This window comes from Engraulis encrasicolus, chromosome 1 (genome assembly GCF_034702125.1).
Source record: "Engraulis encrasicolus isolate BLACKSEA-1 chromosome 1, IST_EnEncr_1.0, whole genome shotgun sequence".
Classification (NCBI taxonomy): Eukaryota; Metazoa; Chordata; class Actinopteri; order Clupeiformes; family Engraulidae; genus Engraulis; species Engraulis encrasicolus.
Window position 1 is genome coordinate 35,186,293 of NC_085857.1, and position 17,788 is coordinate 35,204,080.

General features: G+C 42.7%; 1 protein-coding gene across 1 annotated transcript in view; it reads left to right on the forward strand.

Annotated features, from left to right (window-relative positions):
• Positions 1-12,501, forward strand: part of LOC134450721 (tensin-4-like) — a 29,937-nt gene extending 17,436 nt beyond the window's left edge. Inside the window, exons 6-13 of the mRNA XM_063200671.1 lie at positions 133-267; positions 2,445-2,534; positions 7,374-7,451; positions 7,921-7,983; positions 8,647-8,827; positions 9,300-9,368; positions 10,465-10,491; positions 10,720-12,501. Of these exons, the coding sequence (XP_063056741.1) occupies positions 133-267; positions 2,445-2,534; positions 7,374-7,451; positions 7,921-7,983; positions 8,647-8,827; positions 9,300-9,368; positions 10,465-10,491; positions 10,720-10,867 (791 nt within the window). The 3' untranslated portion in view covers positions 10,868-12,501. The remainder of the gene's footprint in view (positions 1-132; positions 268-2,444; positions 2,535-7,373; positions 7,452-7,920; positions 7,984-8,646; positions 8,828-9,299; positions 9,369-10,464; positions 10,492-10,719) is intronic.
• The last annotated feature ends 5,287 nt before the right edge of the window (positions 12,502-17,788 follow it).

Consider the following 17,788-nt stretch of genomic DNA (forward strand, 5'->3'; position numbering starts at 1 on the left):
GACCACAGCAGAGCCTCTTCTGAAATACCTTGATGTCTGGTCAATATCTACTCCAAGATGAGTAACCACTTCTACCCAACTACAAGCGAATGAATTACTATTAACGACTATGTCCCCTTGATCTGATTGCAGCCGAGGCTCTTCTGAAAGACCAGGATGCCGGTTCCTTTGTGGTGAGGGACAGCACGTCGTACAGAGGCTGCTTTGGCCTGGCGATGAGGGTCCACCCAGCAGCCTTCATCAACCCTGCCTCCATCTCTAAGCCAGGTACTACATGTGTGTGTGCGCGTGTGTGTGCATGTGTGTGTGTGTGTGTGTGTGTGTGTGTGTGTGTGTGTGTGTGTGTGTGTGTGCGTGTGCTTGTGTGTGTGTGTGTGTGCAACCTGTTCCAGTTTTCACTGACTGTCATGGTTTTTAATGGTCTGTCACAGGTAAACTTTCCCTGCACATTGACTGAACATTGTTTACAAGCAAAAAGGTTGATTGGGTTTGAAATGTCTCTCTCTCTCTCTCTCTCTCTCTCTCTCTCTCTCTCTCTCTCTCTCTCTCTCTCTCTCTCTCTCTCTCTCTCTCTCTCTCTCTCTCTCTCTCAATTGCTCGAGGTACAGAATACAAAAGGAAGGAAGATACTGTAATTCATCTTCCTCACGAATTTCGTTTGACTAGATATTGAGGAACTGATACGCTAAGTGAATGCAAAAACAAGAAGTGGTTATAGCAAAGATTCTTTTAGTTCTGGTTCTCTCTCATAATAGTCTCTGGTTATACAGTAGTGTAGTGGAGGGCACAGAACAGATATGCTAAGTCAAGTCAAATCCAGTGTACTTTATTGTCAAAAATGTACTGTATGTAGGCTAACCGTGTTAGCACAGAAGTTTGGAATTGCATTTGGCCAGTCTCATATGTGCAGTTAAACAAACAAAAAAAGACATTGACATTGACAATAGTCGACACGTGCGCGCGCACGCACACACACACACACACACACACACACACACACACACACACACACACACACACACACACACACACACACACACACACACACACACACACACACACACACACACACACACACACACACACACACACACACACTCACACACACAGACTGTGCAGTAAAATGTGAATGCAACCAAAAAAGTGAATGCCTGCAAAAGGAAGAAGTGGTTATAGTTTGTGGAGGGCACAGAACAGACTTCTGTTGTTTCCATGATTTTTTTTGCCACTTTCACTCTGTGTGCTTGGTGGTAAGCTTTAACCCCCAGTTCTCAAGTTTTCACGTGGCAAAGATACATTCTCTCATGATCCTCTTTACAGTGTAATACCTACGCATTTCTGCTTCACAATGCACAGTACGATAGTGTCACATTATACAGGGCCACTGGGGACATTCATTGATTCACATTCCTTTGCAGTGAGGTTACCTGGAGAATAAAGGCACCTACAGTGCCAACAAAGATTTCTGGGGTGCGTGTCTCGAAAGCATAGTTGTAAGCCAGTTAGCAACTTGGGTAGTTGTCAATGGGAAATTGCATTGCAAACAGCAAAGTAGCTAATGTAGTTAGCGACTATGGTTTCGAGAAATGCACCCCTGAGTTGAAAGAGAATCTGAGAAGAGCTTTTTGAGCTGTGGGCCATTCCTTTTGTTTCTCTGTCCCTCTGTATTTATTTATCAATGGCTACTTCTCATCCAAAAATTAGATTAGACTACTTAAAGGGACACTGTGCAGGAAATGGACAAAAAAGGTACTGCAACTATGCTGCTCATTGAAACTGGGCTGCCTATTGCCATATTTGATCTTTACATGAAAGTTTTCTAAGTAATAAACAAATATTTTCTAGTATGGTCCAAGTACAGTCATTTTAGCAGCTGAAAATGGCTATTTTTGGAAATTCAAAATGGCGGACCATGGGGAAGATCCCCCTTTTCATGTATGAAAAGTGCAATTTTTCCAGTCATAATGAATACTTAGAATTTGATGCTGGTGGTAAGTATTCATGAAAAAGGTAACATTAGTGAATTGGCAGCATGAATTCTGGAAATAAACAACTAAAAATCTCACACAGTGTCCCTTTAAGAAAGCATTGGGGGGGGATTTCACATATTTGCTACTAAGATTGGACAGTAATAAGTTAGAGACAGGATATGAGTGGGGAGAGAGTGATGGGGAAGGGTTGGGAGATGACCCCCGATGTAATGGTATGGTGAATTTGCGGCCCACTGAGCCATGCCACCCCTAAGAATAACTTTTAATCGGAATAGAAGTTTTCATACGACTGATCAAAATAGAATTCATTGATTAGATCAGAACTGTACTTGGAATAGAAGAGGTGGTCCGCTAAAATGTGACATGTACAGTACTGATAGACGATTCCACATAGCCAACAAAACACTTTCTTATTGGTTCCCTTGTTTTCCTGTGTCTTTTTTTCATTGGCAGATGATTCCACTGAGCCAATCAGACACTTTCTCATTGAGTCGTCTGCCAAGGGTGTGCGTGTCAAAGGATCATCACAGGAGCCCTACTTTGGTATGTGGTTTTGTTTCTTTGTGTTTGTGTCCATGATGGTGTGTGTGTGTGTGTGTGTGTGTGTGTGTGTGTGTGTGTGTGTGTGTGTGTGTGTGTGTGTGTGTGTGTGTGTGTGTGTGTGTGTGTGTGTTTGTGTGTTTGTGTGTGTCTGTGTGTGTGTGTGTGTGTGTTTGCTCGCGTGTGTGTGCAGGGCCACTGACAGCTTTCGCTGGGCCCAGGACAAAGTCATCTGAAAAGGCCCCCTAACGAATACATACGATGTAATGGGGACCCAATTCTGGGCCCCCTCTATCCCTGGGTCCATGACAGCATAGCCCTTTGGTCATGCTAGTAAATATTAGTTCATTATTTTAGTTCATTATTTTAGTTCATTATTTATTGATTCATGGAAAGATCAAATTTGGCAGTAGACAGCACAGTGTCAGTCAGCTGCATAGTTGCAATACCTACTCTGGCCACCATCCTACACTGTAACTAACAAAGAGCATTGGCTATACCAGTGTTTCTCAAAGTGGGGCGGAAGCCCCCCTAGGGGGACGCGGAGGTATTGGAGGGGGTCGCGTGAAGTCATTCTGCTTTGCCATTAAGTCAACACATTCACTTTACATTCATTAATTTATTTACTAACATTTAGAGAACATCATAGGTAGGCTGTATACGTGTATATTAGGTTTTAATCAACTTTACTAAGGCCTATTTATTTGTATTTTCGTAACCATTTTGCTTGCAGGGGGGCGCAGCCAGATACCCTTCCTCTGAAGGGGGGAATGGCAGGAAAAGTTTGAGAAACAGTGGGCTATACAATCTCAACACTCCCTGAAGTTCTAATGTTCCCATAGTAAACCACGTCATGGTGATCAGGTTACTTAAGAATCGTTTGTGAAAGTTATTCTGACACGTGAACTTCTAAGTAAAAGTGATAGCAGTCAGTGTTTCAACACCTTGATGCACATGAATGTAGCAAAAGGACACAGTCATACAGACACTCATCACTCATGAACATACACACACACACACACACACACAAACACACACACACACGCGCGCGCGCGCGCACACACACACACACACACACACACACACACACACACACACACACACACACACACACACACACACACACACACACACACACATACACACACACACACACACACACACACACACACACACACACCACACACACACACACACACACACACACATACACACACACACACACACACACACACACACACACACACACACACACACACACACACACACACTTCCCACACCCTAGTTTTAAGAGTCCATATCATTCATCTCTTATCTACATACTTGTGAGAGTAATAGACTTAGTCACTCATGACGACATGACCCAGTAAAAGGTGGAGTAAAACCTAATCACTTTCAGTTACATAATCTTGATCAGTAGTCATGAAGGTGTGTGAGTGTGTGCGCACGTGTGTGTGTGTGTGTGTGTGTGTGTGTGTGTGTGTGTGTGTGTGTGTGTGTGTGTGTGTGTGTGTGTGTGTGTATGTGTGTGTGTGTGTGTGTGTGTGTGTGTGTGTGTGTGTGTGTGTGTGTGTGTGTGTGTGTGTGTGTGTGTGTGTGTGTGTCCACATTCACTCACACCTTTGTGTGTGTGTGTGTGCGTGTGTGTGTGCGTGTGTGTGTGTGCGTGCGTGTGTGCCCACACCTTTGTGAGTGTGTTTCACCTGGTCATAAACAGGATGTCAGACATCACTCAGCTTCAACCTGGGCCTGTCCATGTGCCGTCAGCATGCCTATATATGGTTTGATATGGCTGAAGTGCAGGGGTGGGGAACCTTTGTTAAACGGCCTGCGAGTCTGTCATATCCGGCCTCGACGTAATTTTTATGTTATGCCGTTTCACATGAAATATGGCACGTTTTGTAAAGAAATATTAGAAATTGCAATTGCAATTCAATTAAGTTACATGATCAGGGGACCTAGTTAAGGTGGGGTTTGTTGTAAAGGTGGCCACCTTTAATATTGGCCTAAAGTGCAGGGGGAAATTCTGGTTTGTGTTCATAGTCAGCCCTTGGAGGACTTAATAAAATGTGAAGTCGCCCCTCAAATGAAGTGTTAACTTCATCAGGATGCCACATGCTTCTTGCGGTGCTAGTACTGTAAGTAAAGACCAATTCGTAGATCTATTATTGTATAGCCATAGTAGCATAATAATGGTAATACGAATTCTGGGCCCCCTATATCCCTGGGTCCATGACAGCATAGCCCTTTGGTCATGCTAGTAAATATTATTTCATTATTTTAGTTCATTATTTTAGTTCATTATTTTAGTTCATTATTTATTGATTCATGAAAAGATCAAATTTGGCAGTAGACAGCACAGTGTCAGTCAGCCGCATAGTTGCAATACCTACTCTGGCCACCATCCTACACTGTGCACCTTTACAGTAACTAACAAAGAGCATTAGCTATACAATCTCAACACTCCCTGAAGTTCTAATGTTCCCATAGTACACCACGTCATGGTGATCAGGTTACTTAAGAATCGTTTGTGAAAGTTATCCTGACACGTGAACTTCTAAGTAAAAGTGATAGCAGTCAGTGTGTCAACACCTTGATGCACATGAATGTAGCAAAAGGACACAGTCATACAGACACTCATCACTCATGAACATACACACACACACACACACACACACACACACACACACACACACACACACACACACACACACACACACACACACACACACACACACACACACACACACACACACACACACACACACACACACACACACACACACACACACACACACACACACACACACACACACACACACAGACACACACAGACACACACACACACACACTTCCCACACCCTAGTTTTAAGAGTCCATATCATTCATCTCTTATCTACATACTTGTGAGAGTAATAGACTTAGTCACTCATGACGACATGACCCAGTAAAAGGTGGAGTAAAACCTATCACTTTCAGTTACATAATCTTGATCAGTAGTCATGAAGGTGTGTGCGTGTGTGTGCACGTGTGTGTGTGTGTGTGTGTGTGTGTGTGTGTGTGTGTGTGTGTGTGTGTGTGTGTGTGTGTGTGTGTGTGTGTGTGTGTCCACATTCACCCACACCTTTGTGTGTGTGTGTGTGTGTGTGTGTGTGTGTGTGTGTGCGTGTGTGTGTGTGTGTGTGTGTGTGTGTGTGTGTGTGTGTGTGTGTGTGTGTGTGTGTGTGTGTGTGTGTGTGTGTGTGTGTGTGTGTGTGTGTGTGTGCGTGCGTGTGTGTGCCCACACCTTTGTGAGTGTGTTTCACCTGGTCATAAACAGGATGTCAGACATCACTCACCTTCACTCTGGGCCTGTCCATGTGCCGTCAGCATGACTATATATGGTTTGATATGGCTGAAGTGCAGGGGTGGGGAACCTTTGTTAAATGGCCTGCGAGTCTGTCGTATCCGGCCTCGACGTAATTTTTATGTTATGCCGTTTCACATGAAATATGGCACGTTTTGTAAAGAAATATTAGAAATTGCAATTGCAATTCAATTAAGTTACATGATCAGGGGACCTAGTTAAGGTGGGGTTTGTTGTAAAGGTGGCTGCCTTCAATATTGGCCTAAAGTGCAGGGGGAAATTCTGGTTTGTGTTCATAGTCAGCCCTTGGAGGACTTAATAAAATGTGAAGTCGCCCCTCAAATGAAGTGTTAACTTCATCAGGATGCCACATGCTTCTTGCGGTGCTAGTACTGTAAGTAAAGACCAATTCGTAGATCTATTATTGTATAGCCATAGTAGCATAATAATGGTAATACGAATATCATTAGTGTCCATTAGATATCATACATACTGTATATGTTGTGTGTGAATTAAAAGAATCTTTGCTTATATGAATCCCCAAGGAAATTCAACAGCAACAACTACAGCAACAACAATACTACCACTACTTCTACTATTACTACTACTACTACTAAAACAGTAATAACAACAACAGCAATCATAACAACAGCAACAACACCAGCAGCAACAACAACAACAACAACAACAACAACAAAAATAACATAATAATAATAATAATTGTAATAATAATAATAATAATAATCTATCAATCAATCAATCATCATAATCTTAACCATAATCACAACCACAATCATAATCGTTTAGGTTTAGATAAACCACTACTATTACATTTATATTTATATTTATATTTAGGGCCTACGTTTAGGCACTAGTAAGAGTGATTAGGTTGAGTGGGCTGTTTCACAGGTTTAGGCACGTTGTTTGCTCAAGTATGCGAGCGTCAGAATGGAACACCTCACAGGAAACTGTATAGCAGCAGACAAGGTTATTGCACAAGGCAAGCCCGCTCTACGTATGTACGTACGACCTTGTGAGGTCAATGCAGATCAGACTGTAGTAGAGCCGTCCTCCCCACCACCGTTCACGTCACCCACTGTCTGAGACAATGAGCCATGTCTGGACAGAATGATGACATATCACCAGGAAGATAATGACTGGCTTAAACATACATATGTTAACCCTTTATAGGGCACACAAAATTCCGCTCCCGAGTAAAAAAAAAGTTTGACAGGGTCCAGGCCACTGCTCAAGTGGTCAAATGGTCAAATGTCAAGATGTCACTATCTGTCTGAAAGCCTGATTTCTCCTGATTAATTTGATATAACCCACTTGAATGTACACCCTTGTAGAGAGGCATGGCAGGGGCATTTGTGATAGGTGTGCAAGTAATCGGAAGATGTGTGTGTGTGTACGCTCATAAAAGTATAATAAGTAATAATAATTATTATATTAAGTTAATATTAATTTAGTAATGTCTTCTTTTCCCATAACAGGAAGCCTGTCTGCTCTCGTCTATCAGCACACGATATCACCCTACGCCCTGCCCTGCAAGCTGGTCATCCACTCTCAAGGTAATGACGGATGATTTGTGCTTTGTTTACTTTTTTTGGTGCTCATTATTTATTACGCTTAATGTGAAACAATATACTGTATATTCCGCTAGTCTTCAGCAAACCTTGCTATGGAAAGTTAACAATGATTGACAGGACAAGAAAGTCATCTCACAGTGGCCTAGAGCTCTTGCATATCCTAATACACAGAATGTTCAAATACATATTGAATGTTTAAATGTTGAATGCTGAAATGTTTTTTTTCTGTATGTGGTGAAACCAACGACATTAGAGTATGTGTATTGGTATTCGTATTCATATTTGTAATATTCATATTCATATTTATATAGACTCATCAGTAAGCCTAATGTAGACTGCTGTTCCATACTGAATGGCTTGCTGTTGTCAACATAGCCAACAAAGTCAAAATGACAATCATGTAACAAAAAATGTGATATAACGTAAGTGTTTTTTTTTTTTGTCTGTTCAGATGGTAGGAAAAGCAACGAGTCATCCCCGACCACATCCCCCACGGAAGACCCTCAAAAGACCGGTAAGACTAAGGCTCCTTACTGTAAGATGAAATAAGTCAGTGTAATAAGTGAATAAGACTATGGCAAAGACTGAGACTATGACTAAGACTATAGTCTTACTACTATAATGTTTATAAGAGGCCCTGAAGCTGTGACACTTTACATATATTTTCTTTTTTGTGTGCTGTATGTACATTCATCACCATGTAATATTATTTAATTATACAGTATTTAATTGTGTTACAGGGCAATGGCTAAAGGGAATTTGTTTTTATTTTGCTTTTGAGAGAATTAGTTATACTTTAAAGGGGGGATTAGACTTTGTTTTGGAATGTTTGGTACATGTTTTATGATTTCCTTAGGGGTAATTATATTGAAGTAGAGGGCTGGGATACTGTGGGAGTTTAGATGGGAATTTTTTTGCGGTACTCTAGGTGGTTTTTTGATTGTTGGGATGATGATGGTTATTCTGTTTTTTGTTTGCTTTCGGTTTGTGCTTTCTATTATTGTGTATATTTTTGTTTTTTTGGGTGTGTGCCTTGGGTTTGGGGTGTGTGTGTGTGTTTGTGATGTTGGATATATTAAAATACTTAATAAAGAAATGTTTGAAAAAAAAAAGTTACAGGGAGAATGAAGTGTAACCATTAAGCGTCACCTTCTTCCTTCTTGCCCCCCCCATGCAGCGTGTAACTTCCTGTACCTGTGTGCCGTTCCCACGGAGATGCTGACGGGGCCGTGTGCAGTCCAGAAGGCCGTGTCGGTGGCCTTCGAGAAGGAGGCCAGCCCAGACCCCATCATCACGCCCACCGTCGTCAACCTTAAGGTGTCCCCAAAGGGGGTGACCCTGACCGACGTCCAGAGAAAGTGAGTCACCCCAAAGACGGGAACAAACATATGGGAACACCTTCAAACCAGGAAAAAGTCAGCTTGAAATGTATAACACTATAGTACAGTATATTTCCAGAAGTGCTGTCATGAAGGGTGTAATTTGATTGGCATTTTTAACTCCTTTAGTACAGCTTATGCTGTAAGATCATGGATGGTATAGCCTGGGAACTCCCATGCGGTCTTTAGTTCTACACAATCGTTCCAATCTGAAAATCTCACTTGTGATTAGGTCTGATGGTAACTAGGCAAGGTTTCTTCATGGTAGAAATAGGCATTGAACAATATCTTTGGGGCTCTCCTTCCGACGAAAGCCTATTTGTATACTGTAATGAATGGTGCAATTTGTTTAGCAGTTTGTGATGCGCCTCACTCGCTAGAACTCATAGTTTGTTCATTTTCATGGCAATGAATTAGAATGGGAATTGAACACAATCTTCTTTTTCATCAGGCTCTTCTTCAGACGCCACTTCCCCGTACACCTGCTGAGCTATGGTGGCGAGGACCCCGAGGGCAGAAGGTGAGCAACTTCACCTCAGTAGTACAATAGAAACTGCAGTGGCTCTATGACTGCCACTTGCCGTGCATTCATGTGCTCTTGGAATTATGGTAAACATCAAACGCCGATATGGGGAGCACACATGAATGCTACCCAAGTGGTATTTTCCATTGGAAAACTCATTGAAAATGTTTATATACGAGTTTCCGGGACTGGATACTACTTCCAAGAGCACATTAATGCACAATTACTGTAACAGTAGGAAACACATATCCACCATATGTTCGGAAACGTCATTTCATAACAGGAAGTCATGGGTGAGTGGTTAGAGCGTCAGACTTGTAGCCCAAAGGTTGCCGGTTCGACTCCCGTCCCGCCAGGTTAGTGGGGTGAGTCATTAACCAGTGCTCTCCCCCATCCTCCTCCATGACTGAGGTACCTTGAGCATGGTACCATCCCACCGCACTGCTCCCTTGGGGCGTCATTGAGGGCTGCCCCCTTGCACGGGTGAGGCATGAATGCAATTTCATTGTGTGCAGTGTGGAGTGCTCTGTCACAATGGGAGTTGGAGTTTCCCAATTGGGCTTTCACTTCACTTCACATATTGCTTCAATTTATGGAAGACACAAGTACTGCGGAGGTTAAATTATCTCTCCATTTCTATCAATAAATGTTAATAAGTGGCAGTGGCCTAATGCACAGTAAAAAAAGAGAATTAATTCAACTCATAGAGGGTCAATTTAGCATCTTCTAGATTGTATTTGCTTCCCAAAGTACTCTCCAAGTGTTGAATGAACACTGCATGTTGGTTGGTTTTGGAATAGGAGGGTTTTAGGTTTGAATCCCATTTTGAAAGTGACCTTCAATAAGGCAATTGACCTCAGGGACTGTAACCAAAGCTGTGCATTAGTAGTAGACATGAGTTGATATAGATAAAAAGTGTCAGCCCAATGCTAACTATTTTGCAACCTCCTATTTAATGATATTTGTGAATGTTAACAACTTTTAGAAATGTGTCTAACTTCTGAAGAGCCTGTGAATAGCTTTACATGTTATAAATGTGTGCAGTGACTGGATGGTGGTGTTTAACATTTTGTTTTATTATGTCCTACCGTAGTTGGCAGAAGAGCTGCAAATCAGCCAGGTGAGAATTTAAACTAAATATACGTAGGCCTACCGGTGTGTATATGTACTACTGTCTATGTCCATACCTAAAGTATGTCTATGTCTGCATGGGAAAGTAAGAAACACAATTTAAATTCTTTGTATGACCAGTGTAATGTAACGAAATTGACAATAAAAACGACTTGACTTGAATTGACTTGATACCTTCTCTAAAACATGGTCTTGCTCTTGTCTCCCTCCTCTTCAGGATGTTTGGCATCATCGCCAAAGGCGTGGAGGCTGGCTCGGAGAACATGTGTCACGTCTTTGCAGAGTACGACCCTCTGCAGCAATGCAGTTTCTCCCTACAGCTCATCCAGAACATCGTCATCAGTGCTGCTGCTTCGCAGGCATAAGCGCCCCCTGTGGCCAACCTGCAGTATCACAACAAGACTGCAGACCACTGCTTCGCAGGCATAAGCGCCCCCCTGTGGCCAACCTGCAGTATCACAACAAGACTGCAGACCTCTGCAACCATACCAAACAGATGGAAGTGCCGTCATACCACTGTCTGCACCCCTACTGTACAGTTGGGATTGGGAAGGGACATGATTGGGCCAAACTGATGATGCGTTTAATGCCCATTTTCCAGTGGACCTGGGACAGCACATAGACCAGTGTTTCCCAACCAGGGGTACGTGTACCACTAGGGGTACGCGGGCACACCTCAGGGGGTACGCGGAAAAAATGTGATAATGACAATTGAATAGAGTATAGTCATACTGGGATAAAGGAATATAGAGAGCATGAGATAGGGGGTACTCATGTTACAACAAAAAGGCTTAGGGGGTACGCGAGTCAAAAAAGGTTGGGAAACACTGACATAGACAGCCAAACTTGCAGTATCACAAGATTGCAGAGCACTGCGATGGCTTACTAGAGACATGACTGGACGAACTGATTATGCATTTGAAGTCCAATTTCTGGTGCCACTGGGCGAAAGCACCTACTAACACATGTGTTTCCAACATCACGGCTGATCAAGAACAAAATTGGGAGCGCAAGGACTGCTATACACTGCATGACCTAGGATGAACTGCTGGTGACGCAGCTGTACAGTTAAATCTTCAATAGACTTTCTTGGCCACAATGAGGAGCATCGTCACAGAGGTACCGCAGTCATGACCAGTACAGTAGATGGCGCACCTGCTTACACACATACCACTTTTTCGGAGAGGTTCTGGCCGGGGGCCTCGACGGTCGACGCAAAAACACTGCAGCACGACTCCTTGCAGTGAAACATCTCCTGCTCAGCTGAGACCACCTGCGGTGCATCTCCGGCTTCAAAGGGCGCTAGAGGATGTATGCAAACTACAGAGGGGCTTACTTGGTGCAAACGGGTGCAAGGGAAACTAAAAAACAGTTGAATAGCCCATGTACAGTCTTGGTGGAGGTGCCTAGTAGTAGGCCCTTTGCTCTTTCAGCTTCAAAGACTGCAGAGGATGTCTGCAGACGCGCTAACATGTGCAGAGGCGCACAAACACTGTAAACCTTGTAACCACTAGGCTGTTTTTGCTTACCGTAGGCTACATGCCTTCATGTCACTAGCAAGCAACACACACTCTACTGTTCCTCGTTGGCCGATCTACTGTAAACAGGCCAAAAGTGGAATCTTCTTTCCGTGCGTCTGATACTGCAGAAAACGGCACACTGTTTTTGCACACTTGCTTTTTTTGGGAGCTGCAAAGTGACTTTAAGATTCTCCCTGTTGATAAGTTGAGGAAGAGCTGAAATGCTTTTGGAAACATTGTTTTTAGATCAAAACCATTTTTTGAAAATGGTGATGATGGTGTAGTTTTTACACCCTTTGATCACCTTGGGTGCTTAGGCAATCTACAATAACCCAAAGTCAACTCAAAGTGATCTTTTTTAATTAATGTAATGTATTATTCTTTTCTATTTAAATGGTTGAATGTAATTGTAAACGTGAATGTACTTGTTTTGCAATCCTAATCTGTGTATCTGCATTTGAAATAAATAAATATAGGAATCTCCCAGATGCTTGTTATTGTGCTGTTTGCAAAGCATTCTTAGTGTATCACAGTCACACACAAAAAAAACCCCATGACAGACAAAACGACAATTTTAGCCTTTTATTTAAATGATCTCACTGTCAGATAAAATGCAGATCAATTAATTTCTCCTTGAAAAGTCAAATGGAATCCCTCCCCACCCCACCCCCCACCACATATGAAGGCAAATGTCATCATTGTCATTTGCAAGTGTTCAAGCGGCACTACTTCAAGCAACATGACAGGAACTGCATAGATAGGAAATGTTACAAGGGATAACATTTTTACACAGTCTCAGGAGCCCAGCTGCACACCACAGCACATCGGGGGCTTTCACGCATCTTTGGCAACCCAAAAAAAAGGACATTGAAATTGAAAATGAAAACAAAAGAGAAATAATAGTTTAAAAAAAAAAACAGTTCTGAAATAGCATTATTTTCACCTCACAGCTGGTGTATCTTTTTTATATATCTCTCTCTGCTTAACTGTTAACCAACCCACTTAATCACTGAATCACAAATCTTCAACAAGTTTCACATTGGCTGTACAAATATAAAGAAAAAACAAAATCAGCTTTTGCCATATTCTCATTATGCTATATTCTCATTGAGGGGACTAATATTGTGGGTAATCTCTCATTGCCTTGCTTGCCATGATGCTTGTCACTCAAGAAGACAACATTGTTACGCATGTCTGGCAAGTAGGTCTACAGGCACTCATGCAAATTCATGGTTGAGAATTTGTTCATGTTGTGCTGCCACCATCATCATTAGGCCTATCAGCAGGGCAGGACTGGTAATCTGGCATACAGGGCCAATGCTGATGCGTTTGTTAGTATTGCCTTATAGACTGGCCCACTGTTTAGTGAGGACCGTGCAAAAATGTCCAAGCCTTCTTTTTAGTTTCAAGTCCAGTCCTGATTATCAGAAGATGTGGCGTGTCTCTTTACCTCCAGTTGTAGTGCCCTGCTACATGTGAGACTATCCTCCCACTCCCCTCCCACTTTTCCTGATTTAGTACAACCATTAGTTTTCAATACAAAAACAAAAATGTATGGCCCACGGAACAATACAGTCCAAAGTGCGATCCCGATTCATCACAGCAAGTTTATCAGTTTACTTTTTTATCAGTTTACTCTTTCACAAACTAAACGGTGCCTGTTTACTGAAAATATATGAGTGTATATTATGAGTTAAATAATACAGAAAAAAAATATATTGCCTGAAGAAGTAAATACTTTTTTTACCCATTAATTGATATATAAATAATGATTTGCATCGCATGAGGAGTCATTTTGCAATGTCATTTTAACGTGAACTGCTTTATAGAAGACAACCAAGGCTTTGAAAGCTCACCACCAGTAAATTCATGATGTACCTAAAACACAGTTTTCATATGCAAACTTCGAAAGAAGCAGCACTACATAATATAATATAACATGAGATAATCAAGCATTCAAAAGTAATGCATTCACGGTGGAGAGGAAGCTATTTACACGATCAGCATACGCCATCTGCTGGTTAAAACTGGTAAAACACTCAAGCACAAAAGGGGGAAAAACAACCACAAAAAAATTGGAATTTCTTTTATCTAATAACAAACAGTCCGGCCTCCGTATTAATGGCCCAGCACTCAAATAATTACAATCATCAACTGATCTGTGGCCATCTGCAAATTGTGCCAATGATGAGAGAGAGAGAGAGAGAGAGAGAGAGAGAGAGAGAGAGAGAGAGAGAGAGAGAGAGAGAGAGAGAGATCACTGTGACAAAAAGGTCATAGTGCATGTTCGTTGTACTGTATCTGTACATCAACTCTTTAGATTTATTTTATTTTTATTTTTAATTTTTAAATCATCAGCACTAAAAGATCGTTAACAGCGTGGCCTGTGTGTAGTCACCACAGATGAGATGGAAGCTCTAGTAAAGAGATGCGTCTGACTGCTGAAGTGGTACATGTCATTCTAAATCTCTCGCTTTTGTTTTTCTTATTTTCTTGCTCTTTTTTTCTCTTTTGTTTCACAAGGTGCATCTACGGTTGTGCCAAAACAAACTACAGTACCAGGGATGTTTTTTTTTTTTTTGGAGGGAACATTCTCCGCCGTCATCCATGCTTGACAGACAGGCAGGCACTGCCCGTTTAAACAAAAACATTTCCCATCGGCTACCCATTAAGTGGCAGACAGACAGACAGACTGCCAGCCTGACTGTCTGACTGACTGACAGACAGACAGGAAAGCCAAGCAGCAGGGCCGCTGTCTGACAGCATTGACGGGACTGAGACAATATCACCAGAAAGGACCCCCTCGCTCAGTCAATGTGTATAATGTAAGGGAGACCGGGCCCTGGACAAGAGACCCCTTAGTCCCCTCCCTTCCCTGTCAGCTGGCCTGCCAGATGGGCTGCTGTTTGTATTGCTTGACTGGTAAAGCAAGGTAGCTAGCTACACAAAAACAAGACACAGAACAGGCCTTGTTCCCACAAAACTCTGCCAACAGACCTCAAATGCCATGAAGGCCATTTGGGCTCAGAGAGTCCTGCCTGCCACATCATAGACATGCATGGATGTATACATTTTAGGGGTGGGAGTCAATTAAAAATAGTTAATAGTCTTGTGTGTCACAATTCGGAGTACAGAAAAAAAATCAGGTCAATGTAACCACCAAGAATAAAGATTCTAGGACTCTCTTCCAAGACAGCTACCATCAACAGCTTTGGCTGTTCCTGCTCTCACTGCAGCTACTTCTTTAGCATTTCGATGACACTGGTTCAGGTGATTCAGTGGTACACAGACTCTTTTCTAATTGAGCTGAGAGTAAGAAAGAGTCATTTGAGTTTTCCTCACAATTAATTATTCAGAATTCATTGCTTTAAGTCCCACCCCTAATGTGTACATATCTATGTGTCACACGGGTTCGATTCTCCAGGGATAAAAAAAATTAAATAGCTTGAGGTTGGATAGGACTAAGGCAATACTGTACATACAGTATACTGCATGCTCAACCTCAACTCAAAGTCCACATCTTTTACGTTGTAGTGTCCATGGTTACCATGGGGTGACAATCGAAAATTAGTTAGTGCAATAATTGTTAAGTGTTATGTGCTATGTGTTTAGGGCATAAGCGACCGTACACATACACATAGCGTAAAGGGCAAAGAAGGTAGAATCTATACCTACCAGTTATTCGCTAATCATAAATTAACTTTTTAATCCAAACCCACACATTGGGTTGCTAAGAAAAAGGACTTTGCAGTTGGAAGACAAGATGATTTTGTTTTTCACAGTGACATTGCTTAATAACCTGATGGGTTGTTTTCCACCAATCCATTCATTCTAACAAACAGGACGAATGTTTATTTTTTTTATTTTCCTTTAATACACCAAACACTGTTGGTGTGTGGGTTATTTTTTTTTCAATTCACTTACTGTATCGCCGCTATTCTCACAGTGATATTGCCATGGGTAGGGGAGCATTAGGCAGATACTATATGTATTAGGTGCTATGTCATTCCAGGACAGATATAGCAGAAGTGGTTAACAGGACACTGCACGCTGCTGATTGCTGTCCCATTGCAAAGAAGATCTCACACCCGCAGCTCACTGATTCAGTTCTGAGAGCCTCTGAAAGTTACCGCAGGGATATTTGAGGAGAGAGAGAGAGAGAGAGAGAGAGAGAGAGAGAGAGAGAGAGAGAGAGAGAGAGAGAGAGAGAGAGAGAGAGAGAGAGAGAGAGAGAGAGAGAGAGAGAGCTCACACCCCCAGGTCAGACTCTTGTCTGGGTGCCTCTGAAAGTAGCAGAGCAGAGAGGTTTGAGGAAATCAGAGCGGCCACAGGCCTTCCCCAAACTGTATGATCCAGGATTAGTTCACAGAATCCAGGGAATAGTTAAACATCAGAAGCTTACAGTACCATACATGGTTTTGTATGAGTAGTACGTACAGTATATACACTGTAGAGACACTATAGAAGGTCAGCAAGATACTTATTGATTTCTGTATGAACACTATACACAGCGCTGCACTGCAAAACATTGCAGCCAGTCAAATGTAAAAAAGTAAGTTGCCCTCCTGCCTTAAGTTTGTAAGTTACTGTCCGTAACTCAACTTGAGGAAGCCTCAAATTAAGTTCAGTCCCGAATTGAGGGAACTTAAGGCAACAGGGCAATTATGTATTATCCGTTTAACTGGCTGCAATGTTTTACAGCATTGCCTGGGCCCCTACCAAATCAAGAGGGGCCCCATGTACATACTTCCCCTAGGGACCCCCTAAATGGTCAAAACCGCCAGTGTACTTTACGTACCGTACGATAGGAGTAACAGAGGTCTTACTGTAGCGGATGCACTGTCTGAGATTCATTTATATTCTCTTGTGTGGGTGGGTGAGCTTACAGAGGATGTCCCAGGCTCCTGTGCCTTGGGAGTGCACTCACTGCATAACGTCTACTGGGGGCCGAACTTGTATCAAGATGTGTTTGCGAGTGCGCACTTGTGTATGTCTGTAAAGATACAGTATCTCTCCGCTAACCACACACACACACAAACACACACGCACGCACACGCACACGCACACACGCACACACGCACACACACACACACAATTGTGAATGTCTGTAAGGAGTGTCTCACTATTACACACACACGCATTCATGCACGCACGCACGCACGCACGCACGCACGCACGCACGCTCACCAAAACAGTCACACACGCCACACTGCTATGGCCCAGCCTGGTGGGCTTGAATTACTGTATAGCAGTCTTTCTGTGAGTGAGTGAGTGAAAGGGCCTATGACACCTCCAGGCCTAGGTATTACAACACTGGACTCCCACCTCACCTCACCTCACCCATCCTCAGGGGATGGGTCGACCGGGCACTTGCCCCACGATGGCACCCCAGAGTGGGCGTTAACATAGCGAAACTCCGCCGCGCCAATGAGCACTATTAACATGTTATTTACCATATCATCATTACCACACTATTGCAATAACAACATGATATTAGCATTTTTTAAATCAGCAGTTATAAGCGTTTTTTTCCCCCACACATTTTTGCATTGCGATGGGGGGGGGCAGGGTGCCAGTCATTGTTGGATCGCTACTGCCCCAATCCCCAATCACCCCCACACCACTGCCCACACTGCAACACTGCAACTCTCATCAAATCCACAGTTCTCCCTAAGCTCTCCTCCTCGTATACGAAGTTACGTCATGTCCTCCTCGGTAACCTCACCCCACGCTCGCTGTCTTCCTTATTCTGTCTCCCCTCCCTAC